The 20,742-nt window shown below is 41.0% G+C and overlaps 2 protein-coding genes across 2 annotated transcripts in view; one reads left to right on the forward strand and one right to left on the reverse strand.

Moving 5' to 3' along the window:
- hps1 (HPS1 biogenesis of lysosomal organelles complex 3 subunit 1) overlaps window positions 1-6,291 on the forward strand; it is an 82,145-nt gene extending 75,854 nt beyond the window's left edge. Inside the window, exon 18 of the mRNA XM_084321542.1 lies at window positions 4,374-6,291. Within this exon, the coding sequence (XP_084177668.1) occupies window positions 4,374-4,539 (166 nt within the window). The 3' untranslated portion in view covers window positions 4,540-6,291. The remainder of the gene's footprint in view (window positions 1-4,373) is intronic.
- A 3,137-nt stretch (window positions 6,292-9,428) lies between these two features.
- Window positions 9,429-20,742, reverse strand: part of st3gal7 (ST3 beta-galactoside alpha-2,3-sialyltransferase 7) — a gene marked incomplete at its 3' end in the record, with an annotated part of 32,874 nt that continues 21,560 nt past the window's right edge. Inside the window, exons 6-8 of the mRNA XM_084321541.1 lie at window positions 18,287-18,427; window positions 12,485-12,634; window positions 9,429-9,515 (exon numbers count right to left, since the gene is read on the reverse strand). Coding sequence (XP_084177667.1) covers window positions 9,429-9,515; window positions 12,485-12,634; window positions 18,287-18,427 — 378 coding nt within the window. The remainder of the gene's footprint in view (window positions 9,516-12,484; window positions 12,635-18,286; window positions 18,428-20,742) is intronic.

Genomic DNA, 20,742 nt, shown 5'->3' on the forward strand with positions numbered 1-20,742 from the left:
GTAATCAGTAGTAATGTATGTAACTTATGTAACGTTATGCTATGCCGCACCACTATAGTAATGTATGTAACGTATGTATGTTGGCTTTTTTACCGATATCCGATATACCGATATTGTCCAACTCTTAATTTCCGATACCAATATCAACCGATACCGATATACCGTATGCGGTAAACTTAATAATTTCTGGTAATTAACATTACATATCTCGTCGTGGAATTAACACATTATGCATACTTTTGACAATAAATAAAATAAGAATTTGTTCTTACTTGCTTGCCTGGGTAAGTAAAGGTTAAATAAATGTAAAAAAAAATATATATATATCTGTGTATATATATATATATATATATATATATAATTGTTTTACCTATACCGATCATTTCCGATATTACATTTTAATGCCAATATCGGCCGATAACATCGGACATCCCTAGTAGTAATGTATGTACCTTGTGTAACGTTAGCTGAGGTAGCAACAGTAATCAGTAGTGATGTATGTAACTTATGTAACGTTAGCTGAGGTAGAAACAGTAATCAGTAGTAATGTATGTAACTTATGTAACGTTAGCTGAGGTAGAAACAGTAATCAGTAGTGATGTATGTAACTTATGTAACGTTAGCTGAGGTAGCAACGGTAATCAGTAGTAATGTATGTAACTTATGTAACGTTAGCTGAGGTAGCAACGGTAATCAGTAGTGATGTATGTAACTTATGTAACGTTAGCTGAGGTAGCAACAGTAATCAGTAGTAATGTATGTAACTTATCGCTGCTGGCGGGACAAAACCTCCTAACTCCATATTTCTTTTTCTTTTTTTCTTTTTTATCAACTCAGTAGATCATCCTCCATGTGTGTGTGGTTTTTCAAAGTCTACACAATGGGAAAGCATTAAACCAATCATCTGTCTAAACCTCGTAACTCTATTCGTCCTCAAATCTGTGTTTGTTTTTTTCATCTGCTGAAAAGTTGGGTTTTTGGAGTTATGAGGTTTTGTCCCGCCAGCAGCGTTATGTAACGTTAGCTGAGGTGGCAACAGTAATCAGCAGTAATGTATGTAACTTATGTAACGTTAGCTGAGATAGCAACAGTAATCGGCAGTAATGTATCGCTGCTGGCGGGACAAAACCTCATAACTCCATTTTTTTTATATATTTATTTTTATATAAATCAACTCTGTAGATCATCCTCCATATGTGTGTGTGGGTTTTACAAAGTTTAAACAATGGGAAAGCATTAAACCGATCATCTGTCTAAACCTCCTAACTCTATTCACCCTCAAATCTGTGTTAGTTTTTTTCACTTGCTGAAAAGTTGGGTTTTTGGAGTTATGAGGTTTTGTCCCGACAGCAGCGGTATGTAACTTATGTAACGTTAGCTGAGGTAGCAACAGTAATCAGTAGTAATGTATGTAACTTATGTAACGTTAGCTGACTAGCAACAGTAATCAGTAGTAATGTATGTAACTTATGTAATGTTAGCTGAGGTAGCAACAGTAATCAGTAGTAATGTATGTAACTTATGTAACGTTAGCTGAGGTAGCAACAGTAATCAGTAGTAATGTATGTAACTTATGTAACGTTAGCTGAGGTAGCAACAGTAATCGGCAGTAATGTACGTAACTTATGTAACATTAGCTGAGGTAGCAACAGTTTGATTGATTGATTGAAAACTTTATTAACAGATTGCAGAATGGGTACAGTACAGTACAGCTTAATACATACAATTGTTAAGGGGATGCAGACCAGAGAAAGACTTTCGTCTTGTTTACATCAGGGTCCCCCATTTTCAATTCATCGTAACATATATGACATACCGGTACATGACATACAGATAGACAGTACTGCTACATCTATACATTTATGACATACCAGATTTGCAAATACAGTACTGTTTGTGATACAAAAATAGTCCAGAAAAAAGAGTATATACATTTGACGTAGAAACTGTACATTGGATTGGGTAGGTGGGGGGGGTGGGGGGGACTGTACATTGGAGGTGGTTGGGGGGGGGGGGGAGGTTGGGTAGGAGGGGTGGGGGGGGGACACTGTACAACTGTACAAACAAAACTGTACATTGGAATATTGACAAGACCATACTTGGTAATTTACTGTACATTGGAGGGGGTTGTGTTCGGACATTTACAGGGGCCAGTTTCGAGTTGCAGTCTCCCTTAGGTGTTTTTTGAGAGTGTTTTTGAAAGTGGGTAGTGATTCACATTCCTTTACAGCTTTGGGTAGTGCGTTCCACATTGATGTGGCATAATTGCGAAACGTGTTTAATCCCTTGTTTGAGCCGAATCTGGGTTTAACATGATTTGTGGAGCTCCCTCTGGTGTTGTGATCGTGGTATTCACTGACCTTTGGGAAGTATTTTGACATGTACATGGGTATCTTGGTCGTGTAGTGTATCTTGTAGACCAGGCCCATTGCAAGTTGCTGTACTCTGTCGTCTACTCTAAGCCATCCTAGGTTGTCAAAGTGGGCAGGGGTGAGGTGGGTTCTAGGAGTAAGGTCAAGCAGTAGTCTGACCAGTTTGTTTTGAGATGTTTGTAATTTAGTTTTTAGCGCCTTTGAGGTGCTTTGGTACCATGAGGTGCAAGCATAGTCGTAGTACCCTTGAATGAGTGCTCCTGCCAGAGTCTTCAGGGTATTCTTGTTTACCAGTGAGGAGATCCGGTACAAGAATCGAGTTTGTTGGTTGACTTTTTTTATTACATTGGATGCCATTTTGTCACAGGAAAGATTTGCCTCTAGGATGGAACCCAGGTAGGTAATATCTTCTTTTCTTGTGACAATATTGTCACCCACTGTAACTGAGAAGCCGTCGGTCTTGCTGAGTTTGTTATTTGAACCGAAGAGAATGGACTCTGTTTTGCCCATGTGTAATGATAGTTTGTTATCAGCGAGCCATATGCAGATTTTGCCTAGTTCTGAGCTGAGGGTTTTTTCAACCTGTAACTTGTTCTTGTCAGAGACCAGCAGGGCTGAGTCGTCTGCAAACAGGAACAAGTTGCAGTCACAAGCTGATGACATGTCATTTGCATAAATTAGGAACAGTAGCGGACCTAGTATGCTTCCTTGTGGAACACCACAGCTTACTGTTAGGGGGGGGGGATAGGGTACCGTTTACCTCCACCATCTGCTCTCTCCCCTCCAGGTAGGATTGCATCTAGCTCACTGATAGACTATCAAAACCAATTGCTTTTAGCTTGTCAATCAGAATGGTGTGATTGACAGTGTCGAAGGCCTTTTGTAGGTCCAGCATGACCATGCCGCAGTATTTGCCCGCGTCCACCTCTTGTTTGATGTGGTTGTTTAAATAGAGAAGGCATGTGTCAGTGGAGTGGGATGTTCTGAAGCCAGATTGGAATTCGTAGATTAGATTTTTTTTCGCAAGGTATTTTTCGACCTGTTCGTATACAATTTTTTCCATGACTTTCGAGATGGAGGTAAGGATAGAAACAGGGCGGTAGTTGCCTGGGTCTAATTTACTGCCTTTTTTGTGCAGAGGGGTCACTCTCGCAATTTTGAAGTCCTTGGGGATGTGTAATCAGAGGTATCGCTCGTTGCGCCCTGTGCACTTTAGAAAAAGGCGTCCAATCTGATCACAGCCTTAGAGCTGAATTCCACTGCATGTGAGTTTGATATGATGAATAAAAAATGAAGAAATACACCTTTTACCTCATAACGTTTAATTGAATGAGAATATTGCTTTCTAAAGAAATGTATGTAAATGTGTGTCATTGTGAATATATGATCTACTTCTTCAGAACCTATGTTCACTATATAAAGAATATCTTCATCTTTAGATAATAAAGTACTCAACCTCTACTGTCTTTAACTATGAATGAACACGACACTCTAACTTACCATCTTTAGATAATAAAGTACTCAACCTCTACTGTTTTTAAACTATGAATGAACACGACACTCTAACTTGCCATCTTTAGATAATAAAGTACTCAACCTCTACTGTATTTAACTATGAATGAACACAACACTCTAACTTACCATCTTTAGATAATAAAGTACTCAACCTCGACTGTCTTTAACTATGAATGAACACAACACTCTAACTCACCCTCTTTAGATAATAATGTACTCAACCTCTACTGTCTTTAACAACTAATTACATCTGAAATTAATTACATCTGTTCGTCTTAAAACATAAAACAGTTTTATGGTTATATGTTTCTTCGTCTGAGGTACTCCATTAATAAAACGAGAACACCGGTTGCTGATGAAAGTGACCGTGTTCATAAATACATTCATAAATCAACACGCGATCACTCGCTCTGAGCACATTTCACCCCCTATGAACGGAGCACCGCTTGCTAATGAGGACAATGTGTTTTTTTCCCTTTTTTTAAGGAAGCTACTGAGGTTCTACGGTAAGAACCACCACCAGGGGGAAGTGGCCAAGTGCTACGAGCTGCTGACGTTGCACCTGGGGGTCATCCCCACCGAGTACATCCTGCAGCACTGCAGACAGCTGGCCAGCAAGCTGTGGGAACCCTCGCGCAACCCTTTGCTGTAAGCTCATGCATACCGTACATGCGTACATGCACGCAAGTCGAGTCAAGTCGAATTTAGTTATAAAGCACATTTCATACACGGAGGCAATCCAAAGTGCTGTACACAAAAAAACTATAAAAAGGAGAAGGCACAGCATAAAAAATTATGATTCTCTGGAATTAAAAAATATATAAAAGGAACACAGAAGGGTACAGTATAAAAGCGGTACATTCTCACAAATAGATTTGCAGTGCACTAAAACAAACAAAACGTGCAGTAAAGTGCAAAAAAGAGTGCAGTGGTTTAGCAGCAGTTAAAAGCAGAAACAAACATAAGGATTTTTTGCCTATTCTTAAAAATAGGCAGAGTTGGGGCAGATCTAAGATCTTCTGGCAGTTTAGAGCCGGGTATCGGAATTCAACGCTTTCACGGTATCGATCGAATTGCTTTGGTGACCAAATTTCGATACCTAAGTGGTTAATCTCATCAGCAGCAGTGAGTCAATAAGCATGTTTCTTTCCAAGACGTAAGGCTGGTGATTGGCCATTTCTTCTGTTCAACCGATCCGAAATGTAACAAGGTCTCTGATTGGCTCGTGCAGAACATGTGGTGAAAAGGTCATTATAGGATATTTATGCACGTAACTCTGCAAAATAAGGTATCATTTTGGTATTGGTATCAAATCCTACACACTCATAAACATCAGTACACACGCTAGGGATGGGCGTGCTTTATCAATTACTCGACTACTCGCCATTCCACCAAGTGCGTCCACTTGGTGAAGGAGACAATTTCCACCCTACATTGTAAAGCGCTTTGAGTGTCTCAGGGTGTCCGCGGGACCTTAAAAAGTCTTAAATTCAACTATCAACTATTAAGGCCTTAATTTGTCTTAAAATGTCTTAAATCCGACTTTCGGAGGTCTTAAAAACATGCCATGTCATCTTATGTTTCATTGTGAAATCTGGGGGGAAACTATTAACGGGAGATAAATCAGGCTTTTTTCTTTCTTTCACGCAAACGGTACGCAGTGGGGCGGAACCTTAATGTGGTCCTTAATGTGTGTCGCCGTCGGGAGCTATTTCAGAACACCTGAGCATAGGTAACACGTTATTCAAGCCGTAGCGATAACGCTGACGCTTAGTTTAGTTTAATTGATTTGTATTTATTTGCACTCGTTAATTTAACATGGGAAATGAACGTGGTTGGTCCCAGTGAAAGATAATTACGAGGCCCGCTGCAAACTCCGCAAAAAGGATTTTAAACTGGGAACGATGGGAATAAAAGCAGTCGAGTCACACATGCACAGCGCTAAGCATGTTTACCTCTGCAAAAACCCGCCTGCAGACAACTTCAATATCAAATTTATTTTCGACGGCGACGCTGTCCACATCAACTGCTGAGGGACAGGTAGGTCTACCACCAATTACATCTGCACCTGTCCGGGTAACGTTCGGCTCCACGCCAACCCTTGAAGCTGAGGTACTGTGGGTTCTAAATACGGTCGCAAAGCATCAGTCCTACAATGGAAATGAGGGACTAGGAGAGGTGTTTCAAGCGATGTTCCCTGACTCTGAAGTCGCTAAAACATTCACGTGTGGAAAAGATAAAACGTCCTACATAGCCAGGTTTGGATTGGCTTCTTGCATCCAAAAAATCTCTCCACGGATGTAAACAAGGGCAAGGACACGTTTGTGTTGATGAGAGTGAGAGCTTCACCCCACCCTATGTATTTATTTTCTACCACACACCTACCCCCTCCTAATGTACAGTCTCCTCCCCATCATATTTATATGTATATATATATATATATATATATATATATATATATATATGTTAGGATCTATGGGTAACAGTACTGTATATTTGCATATCATATATGTCACAAATGTAACAGTAATATATACATGTATGTCCCTATGCCATAAATGTCATGATGTCATGTATGTTGTGCATGTCATAAATGTCACTATGAATTGAAAATGAGGGACCCTGATGTAAACAAGACAAACGTCTTTCTCTGGTCTGCATCCCCTTATTATTGTGTGTATTGAGCTGTACTGTATTGTACCCATTCTGAAATCTGTTAAATAAAGTATTCATTCAACCAAACCACAAAAACAAAACAACTGGATGAATGACAACTTTATTTAACAGATTGCAGAATGTGTACAATACAGTACAGCTCAATACACACAATAATAAGGGGATGCAGACCAGAGAAAGACGTTTGTCTTGTTTACATCAGGGTCCCCCATTTTGAATTCATATTGACATACACAACATAGAATAGATAGAATAGAAATACTTTTATTATCCCGTGGGAAATTTGACACTGCAAATCGCTCAACATTTAAACATTTAGACAGGACAGGTCACGAATTAGAATAATAACACAAATCAATCAAGTTGCCTAGGATAAGAGTAGAGTAAAATAGAATAAAAATGAAATAAAATATACAGAAATGAATACAGTAAAAACATACATGACATGACATTTATGGCATAGGGACATACATGACATACAGGTATATACTGTAGTACTGTTACATTTGTGACATATACGATATGCAAATAATATACAGTACTGTTACCCAGAGATCCTAACAGAAAATATTATATATATATGATGGGGATGAGACTGTACATTAGGAGGGGGGGGGGGGGGGGGGGGTTGGACATTTACGGTGGCCAGTTTCGAATTGCAGTCTCCCGTAGGTGCTCTTTAAGAGCGGTTTTGAATGTGGGCAGGCAGGGGTAAAAATGGGTTTTAGGAGTGAGGTTAAGCAGTAGTCTGACCAGTTTGTTTTGTGATGTTTGTAATCTTGTTTTTAGTGCCTTTGAGGTGCTTTGGTACCATGAGGTGCAAGCATAGTCGTAGTACCCTTGAATGAGTACTGAGAGTACCCATGATTTTTGCCATTTTGTTATCGTGAAATTGGTATTAAATTTAATTCTGAGTGGCATTAAAAAGTCTTAAAAAGCCTTAAATCTGACTGGGCTAAACCTGCAGATACCCTGTGTCTAGAAAAGCGCCATATAAATGTATTATAAAAGTAATTAATTGTTACTAATTGTTTTTGCCATTCCATGAGCGTAGAGGACTTTTGCAGACACAGTGGAGGTAATTATTACAAATGGAAATAGACTGCTTTGACTGACAATATCTATTAAGCATCGGCATATATTGCTGCCGTCATCCTCTTTAAGACGCGTTCTAAAAGATACCACTACTCGAGTAAATGGTAAATGGACTGCATTTATATAACAGCTTTTATTCAAAGCACTTTACAACTTATGCCTTACATTCACCCACTCATTCACACACCAACGGCGGAGGCAACCTGCTCATTGGGCGTTAAATGTCTTGCTCAAGGACACTTCGACACGCTGCCCGGGAGGAGCCGGAATCGGAATCGAATCTGGAACTGATTACCAGACAACCACTCTACCTCCTGAGTCACTGTCGAGTACTAGTCAAGTAATTCATGCGAGTACTCATCCCTAGTACACACACACACACACGCATCCTCTCGGCCAGAGCCATAATGGCCAATGTACATATATCTGTTGGCAGAGCCAAGAAAATATATTGTATGCCATTACTGTCTTCCACAGTATAATTATGTGCATATTCCATTGTTTTTAAGCTCCTTAATATCTCTATGATATGTGGAGGAGTTGAGAGAAATAGATTTTAAGCACTGATGACCTTTATGACCTTTATGACCAGCACTTTTCTGGAGCTTTTGTCTTTAACACCTTCTGTGCACCTAATGTATCTAAAACAGTGACAACTCTTTATCATCTTTTTGTAATGTCTAATTGTGATTTGTAACTTGTTTTTCTATTTATTTTCAGTATAGAGATTCTTTTTAAAAAAAATGGTTAAGAATCAAGAAGGCTGTTTGAGTCTTTTTGTCACTTTGTGTTCGTCGCCATGACAACAGTATTTTCTAACAACATTTCAACCTACGGCTCCTGTTGTCACTGCACCTACATGTACAATGAACTACTACTATTACCAGGTACTATAGTTGCTGCTGGTACTTCTATCGCTTTCATTAGTTTGTTCTCATGTTGATTATTATTGATTACTTGCAACTTGCAACTAAAGCTTTATTTTTTTTTGTATTCTTATTTTAAATTTTTGGAGAGAAACAAAAGTGTAACAAGAATCACATTCAATTGTTTATTGAATCACTGTAAACAGAAAATGGATGCCGCACTTTTGTCTTTGTATCGGTTTGTGTTTATTAAAAAACCCAGACATGGTCCCTGTCACAGAGGGTTTGCTCGTTCATAATGTGCTCATTTGTAAACCAATGATTTTTCACCCGTGATGAGTAGCTGAGTGAATAGCTGGTGATCTGCTCAATGAGCTCCGGTGAGAAGGGCTAACGTAACCTGGTTTTAATCATGAGCTAAATCTACCTGTACACAGGCTGCGTTCACACTGCAAGCCTTAGTGCTAAATTCTGATTTATAGCTCAGATCAGATTTATTTTGTTCGGCTGTTCACATTATTTAAAAAATGTGGTCAATATCAGATTCCACTGTGAGCAATAAATCAGAATTGAGAACAAAGGCTTGCAGTGTCAACGTCAGTCAAAGTGGCCCAAATCTGAATTGAAAAGATCAGATTCAATGTAATTTGTGTCGTTAAAAATGTTAAAAGGATCCGAGTCACATATGAGCAAAGAAAATTCTGATTTGGACCACTTTTGCCTGCAGTGTGAACCTGGCCATAGTATAGTCTAATTGGCTCGTTCATAACCCGTCGTGGAGACCGCATACGTCCATAAAGGTCAACCTGTATCCCTAACCGCTGATCACTGCCTCCGCGCGTCAGGAATAGGGAGGAGTGTTGTGTAGAGTTCATTCTATTCATCAGTTCTCTGCTCTGCTGCGTCATAGCGCCCCTGTGAGGTCAGCCACAGCTCCTGCAGTTACCAGCTCCCTCAGGAAGAGTTTCTCTGCGCTGACGTCATGCACCACCTGGAGGAGCGATGAACAACACCGTAGACTCAGAGACAGACGGCAGCACGGGAAGCGTTACATAAACTTTGCAATTTAGTCATGTTCACATATTCACGTCATCTTCATAATGTAGACACTAGGTCTTTATGATTAAGCAATATATAAATTCATGTTTTGTTTTTACCCTAAGACTAGTCGATCCTAATCCTAAACTATTCTATAGTCCTACTGAGCTGGAACCATTGATTGACCCTATTCACACGGTGGCCATTTTACATTTACATTTAGTCTTTTAGCTGACTCTTTTATCCAAAGTGAATTACCGGTACTAGTTCTGTACTTGCATGTCAGCAGGAAGGGTATAACTCTGGCAGCTAAGGGTCAGTAAGATTGTTCGTCAAACAGTGTTGAACTTGAGTACATATTAGCATAGAGGCAAGGTAGATTCATTAGTAGCAGAGTGCATACTAGTGAAAGGCAGTACAATGTTAGTATTCCCTCATGTCATGCTCGGGGTGGGATTCCTTTTCACCCTGTTCCCACCCAAGGTGATCCAAGAATATGGTCAATAGAATGTGAATTGATAGAACGACTATTCTAATCTCTATTGAATGGTGATTTATTCAATAGAGACTTATGGTGATTCGGCTGCCATAGAATCTTTGATAACATTGGAAATCAGTTTTGGAACGGTACTTTTTAAAATATTATACATCAAGTTGAATTGAGAAACAGCCAGTGCTAGTTTGGTGCAAGAAACTCTGAAAGTTTGTGTTACCATTACAAAGGCATTATTTATATATATATATATATATATATATATATATGAATTAGGGATGGGCGTGAGTAATCGCTGTTTCAAATGAACTTGAGTGGTTTTTGAGGGTGCTCGATTTCTTTAGTTTTTATCACAAAGTGCTTGTTTGTGCCACTGAATTCCCAGCTTAGCGTTATCTAAAGATAAAAACAGTGGTTCTTGTTTGTGCATTTCCAAATTGTGCCAACAACATGTCGCCCACTTTGCGCTACCCGAGTAATTCATGCGAGTACTCGGTCTACTCACGCCCATCCCTAGTATGAATGCATTGAACATTCCAACTTTATAAAGGCTCATGCTAGAATTATAAGATGGGGATGAGTCAATGTTAGCTTAGACCACCATTGAAAATGGCTTCCACTGGGAGACGAGTCATATGAACGTTCGAAGTAACAAAGTCTCCTAGCGCCCCGCTCCGCTCCGTGAGAATGTTGGGGCTGCATCCCATACTTGTAATGTCATTCTATAGATGGACGCTACGATCCTGACGAAAGCGCTCCCATCCCCTCTGTGATGAGAGCAAAGACAGCACGTTCCCAACACAGATCGCCTCGGTCAATCCTTTGTGCCAGTAGCTATCGGGTTCCACAACCATGTGGGCAAGGACTGACTGAGAACTGGACAACTGTTAACTACTGAACCCTGTATGGACTCTTGGCACACTTTGCACCTCATTCATTTATTAGCATCTTATTTGTATACGCACATTCATATTTATTGATAATCCACTTAATCTGTTTACATATACCAGGGTAGATAGACTAAGACTCAGTATGGAGTATTGCACATTGTACAGAGTAGATTTAGGTTAGCTATATATATTTGCATCAAAGACACTCCAACGCCATCTTAGTTTAGGGGGACAACAAACAGGTGTGTACGAGCAAAAGTGAGCTCCGTTTTTAAATAGTAGTAACATATAAACATGAAAAAGGCATGTAGGCTACTTGAAGCCTCCAGTGCATGGACTATATGGCGAAGTAGCTAGCAGCTAACATTTATCTGCTGTTTACAGCCTCACAGCCAATAATTCATTTACGATATAAATATTTGTTCCTTATTCTCACCTGTTATGAAATGGGTAGAGCAGACATACGTATGATTTGACTTGGGGGACCAGTGTCTGCTTTGATCGACTCTCCAGTCTGCGTCTACGTGTGCCCTCTTGATAGCCGCCAGCCACTTTTTCCTCCATGATGCCTCAACTGGTATTATATAAAACTTGATTTTTGATTTTGTTATTGGTACAAAAGGTCACACAGCAGCACTTTGGCCATTTTGATGCACTGAAGAAAATTACCCTAGATTATGTTTATTAGCCACTTTCCGATCTGTGCGCCACAGTTGCCTAGCAACAACAGACAGAAAGTTGACATGGTACATACGTGCATTGTGCTATTATTATCGATGGAGTATACATACGGTATACATACATACCTGTTCAGCAGATTTATCTTTATTTTTTATCTTTTTATTCTTATATTTTACTTCGGTCACCCTGCCTGTACCCCCCCCCCCCCCCCCTCCCCTGTGCAACTATGACTCCAGAAGTTCCCCCCTCCCCTGTGCAACTATGACTCCAGAATTTCCCCCCTCCCCTGTGCAACTATGACTCCAGAATTTCCCCAATTAATAAAGATCAATAAAGATTTTATATTATCTTAGATCTCATTCTCTGTCCATGTATGAAACCATTGTCAAAATTATATGGAAGCCATCTAAGGCGTACTGAAGGAAATTACCATAGTACAGTTGACCTATCTCGAGCCCCACCCTCTTTTATTGATCCTCCAATCACAACTGTTGCTTCCCTCGGGACAAACTTTGATCAAGAAAAGAGGGCGGGGCTTGACATTAGTCAATTAAGCGAATGCCCTTTCTATCCAGTTAAAGGAACGTGCCAACATGGGAAATGTGCTTATCGTCTTTGCCAGAGTCAAGACAAGAAGATAGATACCAGTTTCCTCTTTGGTGGCAGATACGGATCAGCTTCCATTTAATTTGTGCTCGGCTAGCTTGCAGCCGGATAGCTTTCTACCAAACGCAAAGAGATAATCTTCTCGCCTGACAGACCGTAAGTGCATTTTCCCATGAATGTCGGCATGTTCCTTCCAAGTTCTGTGGCGGGCACGGAAGAGACTTCCCACCTTCTCGCCCGTGTTGCGCTGACCTGAAACTCCATGAAGTCCATGCGTATTGCCTCATAGTAATGGAGCCTGGCCTCGGGGTGCTGCATGTCGTAGCCAAACCCTGCCAGGCTCACCTGGTCACACAGCTGTAGAGCCATCACCACGGCACTGGCCCCCAGCGTGGGAACCATCTGAGTGGGGGAGAGAGAGAAAGAGAAGACCTAAAAAATGGTAAATTGTGCATTTATGGAAGGAGAAAGGAGAGTTTGGGGGCGGGAAAGGAGGACAGATGAAGGTGGATAGGCCGAAGAGGGTTTTTTGTTTTTATGATTTCTTATAGTTCATTTTACAGTATTATTATTTATTTTTTGTGGACGGTTTATGTGAATGTCAGTTTTAATTATAGTTGGGGAATGGAGGGGGTTGAATGTGTTTTTTTTTCATGTATTTCTGTCTTGTATGTGTGAAAAAAATTAAATGACAATAAAAATATTGTTAAACGGGACCGTTTTGACGAGTCAGCGGCTGTGTCATCCTCAAGTCAGGAGCCACAGAACCACTTGGATTTCAGGTCAAGACTTTTCAAAATAAAAGCAACCTAAAAAAAATATATATATATATTGTGCATTTATATAGTGCTTTTATCCAAAGCACTTTACAATTGTTCCTCACATTTGACCCATTCACTCACACATCGACGGTGGAGGTGAACCTGCTCATCGGGAGCAGGGGTTAAGTGTCTTGTTCAAGGACACCTCGACGCGCTGCCCGGGAGGAACAGGAATCGAATCGGGAACCTCCCGATTACAGACGACCGCACTACCTCCCGAACCACTGTCACCTACCACCAGTATAGGCACCACCGAGGCAGGTTAGGAAATTATTTCCACTACTTCTCCGTATACTGTGTAGTTGTGTAGCTCAATGGATAGAGCTCTGAGCATGGCACTAACACTGCCAGGAACGGGGGTGCGATTCCCACTGGGGACACCATACTGAAAAATCATTCCATTAAGCTCTTTGAGCAGTACCTTGTACCAGTGGCGTAATTTCAGTAAAAGGCAAGGTATGGCGAGGAGTGCAATAGTCACTTTTGGTGAGTTGTTTCTATACAATTCAGTTATATGACATTTAGGTATGACACAGGACTACACAAGCATTTTTAGTATAGAAATGTGTCAACAGACTAAAGCAGGGAACCACAATATTTTGCATACGAATTATGCAGAATGTAATATCATAACTGTATTACTTTTCTTGCAATTGAGCCAATTTTCCTTAGGTACGGTTTTGAGGTGTGTGAAAACACATTCACAAAAAGTATGGGTTACTGAATGCTGAACTGCACTATTATAATCACTAAGCCAGACCTTACCTGTGTCCCTGTATCACTTGTCTCTGCTGCCCTTTGAATAAAAAACGTCCCTATGTCCATTTTCCAATTTTTTTGGGCATATTTCAGTTAGTCACAGTAAAAGTCACCTAGTAAAAGTGAGATAATTGACAATATCAAAACATGCTAGGGCTGTACCGAATAGTTCGAAGCTTCGTTCATAATGTTGACATTCGAATTCTAAATCAACATAAAAAATAGTTTTTTTTTTTTTTTTTTTTTTTTTTTTTTTTTTTTACATTTTTATTTGCCAAGGTATGGCGAGTGCCATACCAAAATGACACCCCTGCCTTGTACTACGAAAGCGCTATCGAAATGCTGCCATTATTATGCCGTGAGCTCCATATTAGTCAGAAAATACTTAAAGGGGAATGTCACCAATTTTTCGTTTGAATTCCCATGTGTTTTTCCCGTGCCCTGTGACGGTTCAGTCTGTGATGTCACTTGGAAGTAGAATCTGGGGCTGCTCCGTAGACGATGCATGGGTTAACCCTTTCACTGCCACACTACCAAATGGTTAACCCTTTCACTGCAACAATACAGAAGGTTGACCCTTTACTATCACACTACAGACAGTTAACCGTCTGTAGTGTGATAGTAAAGGGTTAACCTTCTGTAGTGTGGTAGTGAAAGGGTTAATATACAGTACACACATTGTCCTACCAATGAGGATATTGTTTAATATCCAGCACTCCCTCACTATATGATATCCATACATGCATCACTGTGCATTAATACCCGATACACTGTATGTGTTGGTGTTGACATTTAATAAGCTACCATGGGTTCCACTGCAGCACGGAGCAGAAATAGATGGAGCTTTGTTGCTTTATTGCACAGAGACGGTCTTAAGTATTAAAGTACAATAGAGACCAGGGAGGCAGAGAGATGAAAGAGTGTCGAATGAACACAATAGATAGTTAGTTATGCATTTTTTTATAGCCAACCATGTTGCTATTCGCGTCACAGATTTAATCCTAAAATATATATCTTGTGTACAGTGGATGCGTGTTTCTCGTAAAGAAATGAGAAAATAAGAATAAATTAGATAGGGTGGTCAAATTAGGAGGTAAGATAACTGGTGAAGCAATGTGCAGTATTACAAACATGTTAGACCAGTACAACAGGAAATTGGCAGAAAAGATCATAGCCGATCAATTGCACCCACTATGGTCTGAGTACGCACTCTTACCCTCAGGGCAGAGGCACTGCATGCCTAGGACTAGAACCAAACGATGCACGTCCTTTGTCCCACGCAGCATTCAGCTGCCTAACAAGTTTTCATTTATTGGATCTTTTTAGAACCTGTTTGCAGAAAATGAAGCAAATTTACAAAACATTTTGAATATTATGAGTTCTTGGTGCAGGAAATGGAGACTTGCAATTAACAGTGAAAATACATCTGATTATGCACTTCAGGAAAAAACCATAGGTTTCAATTTGGACCAACACCCCTGACTTACATGTAGTCTTTAAAAAAAATATTTATTCTCTTTTTCTCCGCCTGATTTTCTATGCTTTTCTCCCGTCCCAATTTAGTCGTTATGCCAATTCCCCCCCTCCCCTACCTGGTTGTTGTGCGCATGTTCCCCCTACTGGTCGGTACAAGGGAACCCTGAAGTCTACCACATGCTTCCTCCGACACATGCAGAGACAGCCAGCGGCTCTCTTTTCACCTGGCAGCGAGGACTCTCATTGGTGAAGTGTAACGCGTGGGAGGTCACGCTGCCTTCACCACTTCCTGCCTTTTGCTGAGCAGGCGCCCAGACCTGACCTGTAGGAGTCGCTGTCCACAACGCCAGATTACCACCCACGACTTCCCTCCCGCTAACTCAGCCAAACGAGTTAGTATGACGATCGGCCCAAGCCGCAGGCAATGCTGACTCCGGGAGTCGAGACCACAGCTGACTTACATGTAGTCTTATAAATATCTTGGTTTGGTCTTTAATGAGTACATGAGCTTCATAGAAGGAAGGAAAATACAGCAGGAAGGGTGCCCGGGGGTGTGTTGAGTAAAATTAAAGTGCACTGACCTTGGGTTTTCAACATTTACACAACTATGATTCAATGGTTGGTTCTGTTTTCTTTTATGTTGCTGGAGTATGGGGTTTTGATGATGCACCTGAGTGTAATGCTATCCAGAACCATGCCATGAGATACTTCTTGGGATTCCATAAATATACACCAACACAACAGGGGCTATAGAAGGGGACATGGGTTGGGACTCATGTTTTGTCAAGCAAATTTAAGTATGATTTTTATGAATAATCTGCAGTATAAGGTTAATATAATTAAACCAAAATGATCAACAATTCATCAGGATAAGTGGAAGAAACCAAAACTTAGAAGATATGTTGAAATGAAAGATGAGTATTTTACTGAACCTTATGTAATGGTAAATTTAAAGAGGACGGATGTTTCTCTGTGTGTGTTATATATTGCTTCCTAAACATGTCTCCTATGAAACTAGTGACAATAAAACGTCAATAACACACATTTAGTTGTTTATTCTACTTAATTTTGCCTGATTTCTTCATAAATTTGCCAAAAGTTACTACTTTTACGCACAACTGTTCTGAAGTGGCTACTGCGTGCACCATGGCAACCTTGGTATCGTTGGAAACGTCTATTTGTGACATACAATCTTATCGCAACCAAACTTGACAACATCCTTTGTATCAGCAGCCAATCACTAAAATAGATAGGCATGTTGTTCATTTGTCATTTTACAATATAGTTTTCTCAAAAACTAGTTTTTATGCATTTTACTTACACACAAAGAAATTTGCCTAGTACCTACACACACCAATATTTCCACAATTATTCCTATCCATATCCTGCTTCTAATTACAGAAGGGTTTGTTGATATATCATTCATAGCCGCATTTATAGTACATTTTATACCAAAACTAGGCGAAAATAAAAATTGTATGACAGAGTATGGGCTGATAAGAGGCCACAATCCCTTCTGTAAAAAATATCAACAAAATGAAACCAAGTTTATTATCCATGTTGGTGATTCGTGTCTTGGCGATATATGCAAATATGTGCATATTTATCGAGGGTGTGCCTAATTTGCATATATACACATACAATTCAGAAAACTTGCAATACATTTTTTCTTAGTTTTTATGTACATAACAAACTGGGAAAGTTTCATAGTGATATCTATTAAAAGATAGTTTAGCCTATTATGGGGTATGGCACCCTGCCATTGGCTGTGGAAGTGGGTAGATTCCAAGGTACACCTGAGGAGGAACTGTTCTGTGTTCTCTGATCTGGGGGTGGTGGAGGATGCATTTAATTTAGTTGTTCACTGCCCCTTGTACTCTGACTTGATATATGTTCTGATTCTGAACCAGTTTTTATTTTATTTTTGGATTTATTTTAGCATTTTTCCAGCTTTTTCTGGGCAGATATGACAGACAGAGGAGAGGGTGAAGACATGCGACAAATTATCCCCCGAGAGCGGGAGGCGAACCCGGGACGGCCGCGTAGGTGTGCGAGGCACTATGGTATGCACCACGAGGGCGCCCGATTCTGAACCAGTTTAATACATAGTCAGAAAGACCCACTAACTTTTCTAGTTAGTTTTTAGTTTCTAGTCAATTTATTAGGATATCTTGGTCGATCGCGTCAAACGCTGCGCTTGGATCTAATAGGACGAGAATTGAGACTTTGTTTGCATCAGAGTTTATTCTGAGGTCACTAATTATTTTAGTAAGAGCAGTTTCAGTGCTATGGTGCGTTCTGAAGCCTGATTGAAATTCCTCCATGATGTTGTTTTCTTTGAGAAAGGAGTTTATTTTGTATCTAACAGGTATCTTGCTGATGAATGGGAGGTTGGATATCGGCCTATAGTTGGTTAGTACATTACTGTCTAGTTTGGGTTTCTTTAGTAAGGGTCTTATGACAGCTGTTTTGAATGCGTCTGGGAAAATACCTGTCAGAAGCTATGTATTTATAATATTTAGGACATGACTTGCAATACTCTCGAATATTCGCTTAACAAATGCTGTGGGTATAGGGTCAATACAGGAAGAGGAGGAGTTAAATTCCATGACAGTTTTGTAAAGCTCAGTTGATGTAATGCAAGCAAATTTTCCTATGGTTACTTTTTCGCAGGGTTTGCTGATGGTGTCCATGTTTGTATCAGGATTAATGCTGGCTCTAATTGAAGTTATTTTGTTATTGAATAATGATGCTAGTTCTTCACATTTTGAGAGTTTCCAGCATTCTCTGTGATAATCTTAGAAAAAATGTCCTTTCTTGCCACTCGTATTTCTTGTTATAGGCAGTCATGGCTTCCTTATATATATCACAGTGGAGGCTTATTTGTTGCTGTCTTTGTGCAAAGCAAAATTCCCTTGAAGGGCAATAAAGGTTTCATTCATTCATTCATTCATTCATTCATTCATTCATTCATTCATTCAAAGAAAGAGCCACTGACCTTGGCCTGGTTCTGACTGTAGCCCTGTAAGGCCTGTCCTGTTTTGTGTATGATCTCTGGGTGGAGGATCCTGAAGTGCTCTGGTCTCAGGGGAATGTCGTCCACCACCTCCCTCCAGAACCACAGCTTGGACCAGAAGCTCTACACAACGGAATGCAGGAGGCACAGCAAGCGGTGAGCGTGATGGCTTCCTGGATCTACATGGACCAGGTTCACTACACAAGCTGTTGTCTTTATGGACTATTGTTCTCTTTTTTAGCAGGTAATAATAATAATACATTCAATTTATAGTGCACTCCCTCTACATTTGGAAACCAAATCTCAGAGTGCTACAGGGTAAAAACATAGACTCTAAAAACATAGGCAATAAAAAAAAACAAGCATATGTAGAAGGGTGGATTATCCCTGCTTGTGGGAGTAGTAGTACACAGACACTGGGTAGTAGGATACTATAGAATTGGACCTATATGTACCCCCGTCTTTGGCCCGGAACGTCGTTCTGGAGGGCTTGCAGCAGGAGTGGATGGGGCCCAGGATTTACTAACCTGGGGATGGGTACTCTGGTCTCCCTCGCCTTCCAAGGCGGTCAGCAGTAGCTCCCCACACACTCTCACTTCCCCCAGTACCTCCGACTGCCCTCCCACACCCAGTGACTGTCAGTTCAATAGTATTATTGGGCTTCCCTTTAAGCAGTACCCTTCCTTGACCACCTGTATAGACCCTTCAAATGCTATTCTGTGAATGGGGTGTAAGGGTTAAATAATTATGCAGTCACAATATTTACCCAGGGGTTAGATTAGCAAATGGAAGAAACAGACACACACACAGTGCTCCCAATAAGGTCTACTTTGTATTGAAGCCTGGGCAGGTTATCAGTTACAGATAATACTTCAGATTTATTCATACATGGCACCGGGTGCTCTCACTGATAATGTAGGGGAAACTATTCCCACCATAGGCACTGCGTGCTCAATACATTAATAACACCCTGCTTGTACTAGGGGAGACCCAGGCATAAAGTAGAGAAACATTGGGAATTCAAATAACAAGAATAATAAAATACCAAAAGAAAACCAAGTAAATGTGGGCCCACGTTACCCAAATAAAACCTACACTAAAGCCGGCTTAAATTGTTTGGGGTACCCCTTAGACACTGGTTGTTAGCGTTCACTTGAATGGACGTTGATGTGGATACACGAGGTACCGTTCGTACCTAGCCAAGACGGCGGACCCACTCTTATCACCTCTCGTCCAGGTGACAAGATGGCGTCGGCGATCCCGCGAGCACAGCCAGCGGGCTGGGCGAACAGCATGGGCAGTGGCCAGCTGGAGGAGCGTGCTGTGATGGCGACCTCTGCTGGTGGGAAGAGGCGTCCTCTGTAACGTCTGGGGAACGTCCACTGCTGGCTGTTGCTTGCTGCTGTCGCGCGAACTGCTAATACTGTTGCTACCCTAAACACAGCCAAACTTCGGGTCTGGATGCACCCTCCTGCTACATCGGTTGCACTACTAACGCAACGTGGCTGACTATACCACCGGTCCTCAGCGGCGCGCGCCCGGCAGTCCACCGGAGTCAGACGGAGCCGTTAGCAGCATGCTAATAGACCGCACACTTACCACTATAACCCGTCAACTATAGACGCCAGTCCCGTTAACTCTAGACGTTAGTCCTTCGTTCTGTATCGCCTACTCACACACCATCGCTGGTACCCCTAGGATAACCCGTCAACTAGCAAGTACTTCTTATCACCCGTTGCTCGTTCCAACGGGGCTCTCCTCATAACTTCTGCAACGGGGCTCTTCCAGAGCACACGCCCGCTGTGACTGCGACTGTTCACGGTCAAGTCCACTGCCGAAGAGAACTTCCTGGTCCTCTCGCCCCCTCTTCCTCGTTGCTTTCCTCTCTCCTCCGCTCCACCTGCCACCACTGCCACTTCGCCCCCTGCTGGCAACCGCCACTGATCCCACTCTAGGACCACTCCAGAAAGGGAAAGGGTGCTTCAATGTTATTGTTAGTGATCCATACTGAAGCCGGAGAAGAGTAGCACCTCACCTCGTTATTAGACTGGGCGAGCTATCCAAAGGAACACTGTTTATCACACGTTATACACACACAGGGAAAGTAACAGTTAGTTAGCACTTCTGAATACTTAGTAGAATATTCAGGCTGCTACACATAGAAAAAAGGGATAAAACACACGAGGCATGTATAAAAAGGTTAAAACTAAGAGAAGGCTTTTGTGAAGAGGTACGTTTTAATGGGTGGCCCCATTGTGAGGTTGAAAGCATTCCTGTGACCTATTTAAAACACGTGCAGATTGTGTGTGGTTATAGAAACTAAAACATTACTGAATTTCCCCAAGGGGACCAATAAAGGAATATCCTGTCTTAACTTATCTTATACCTGGCAGGTAAAATGTTTGAACCCCTGACAGCCACAGTGTCCATCCCTGTTA

This window comes from Notolepis coatsorum (assembly GCF_963971535.1).
Source record: "Notolepis coatsorum genome assembly, chromosome: 9".
In the NCBI taxonomy this organism is placed as follows: Eukaryota; Metazoa; Chordata; class Actinopteri; order Aulopiformes; family Paralepididae; genus Notolepis; species Notolepis coatsorum.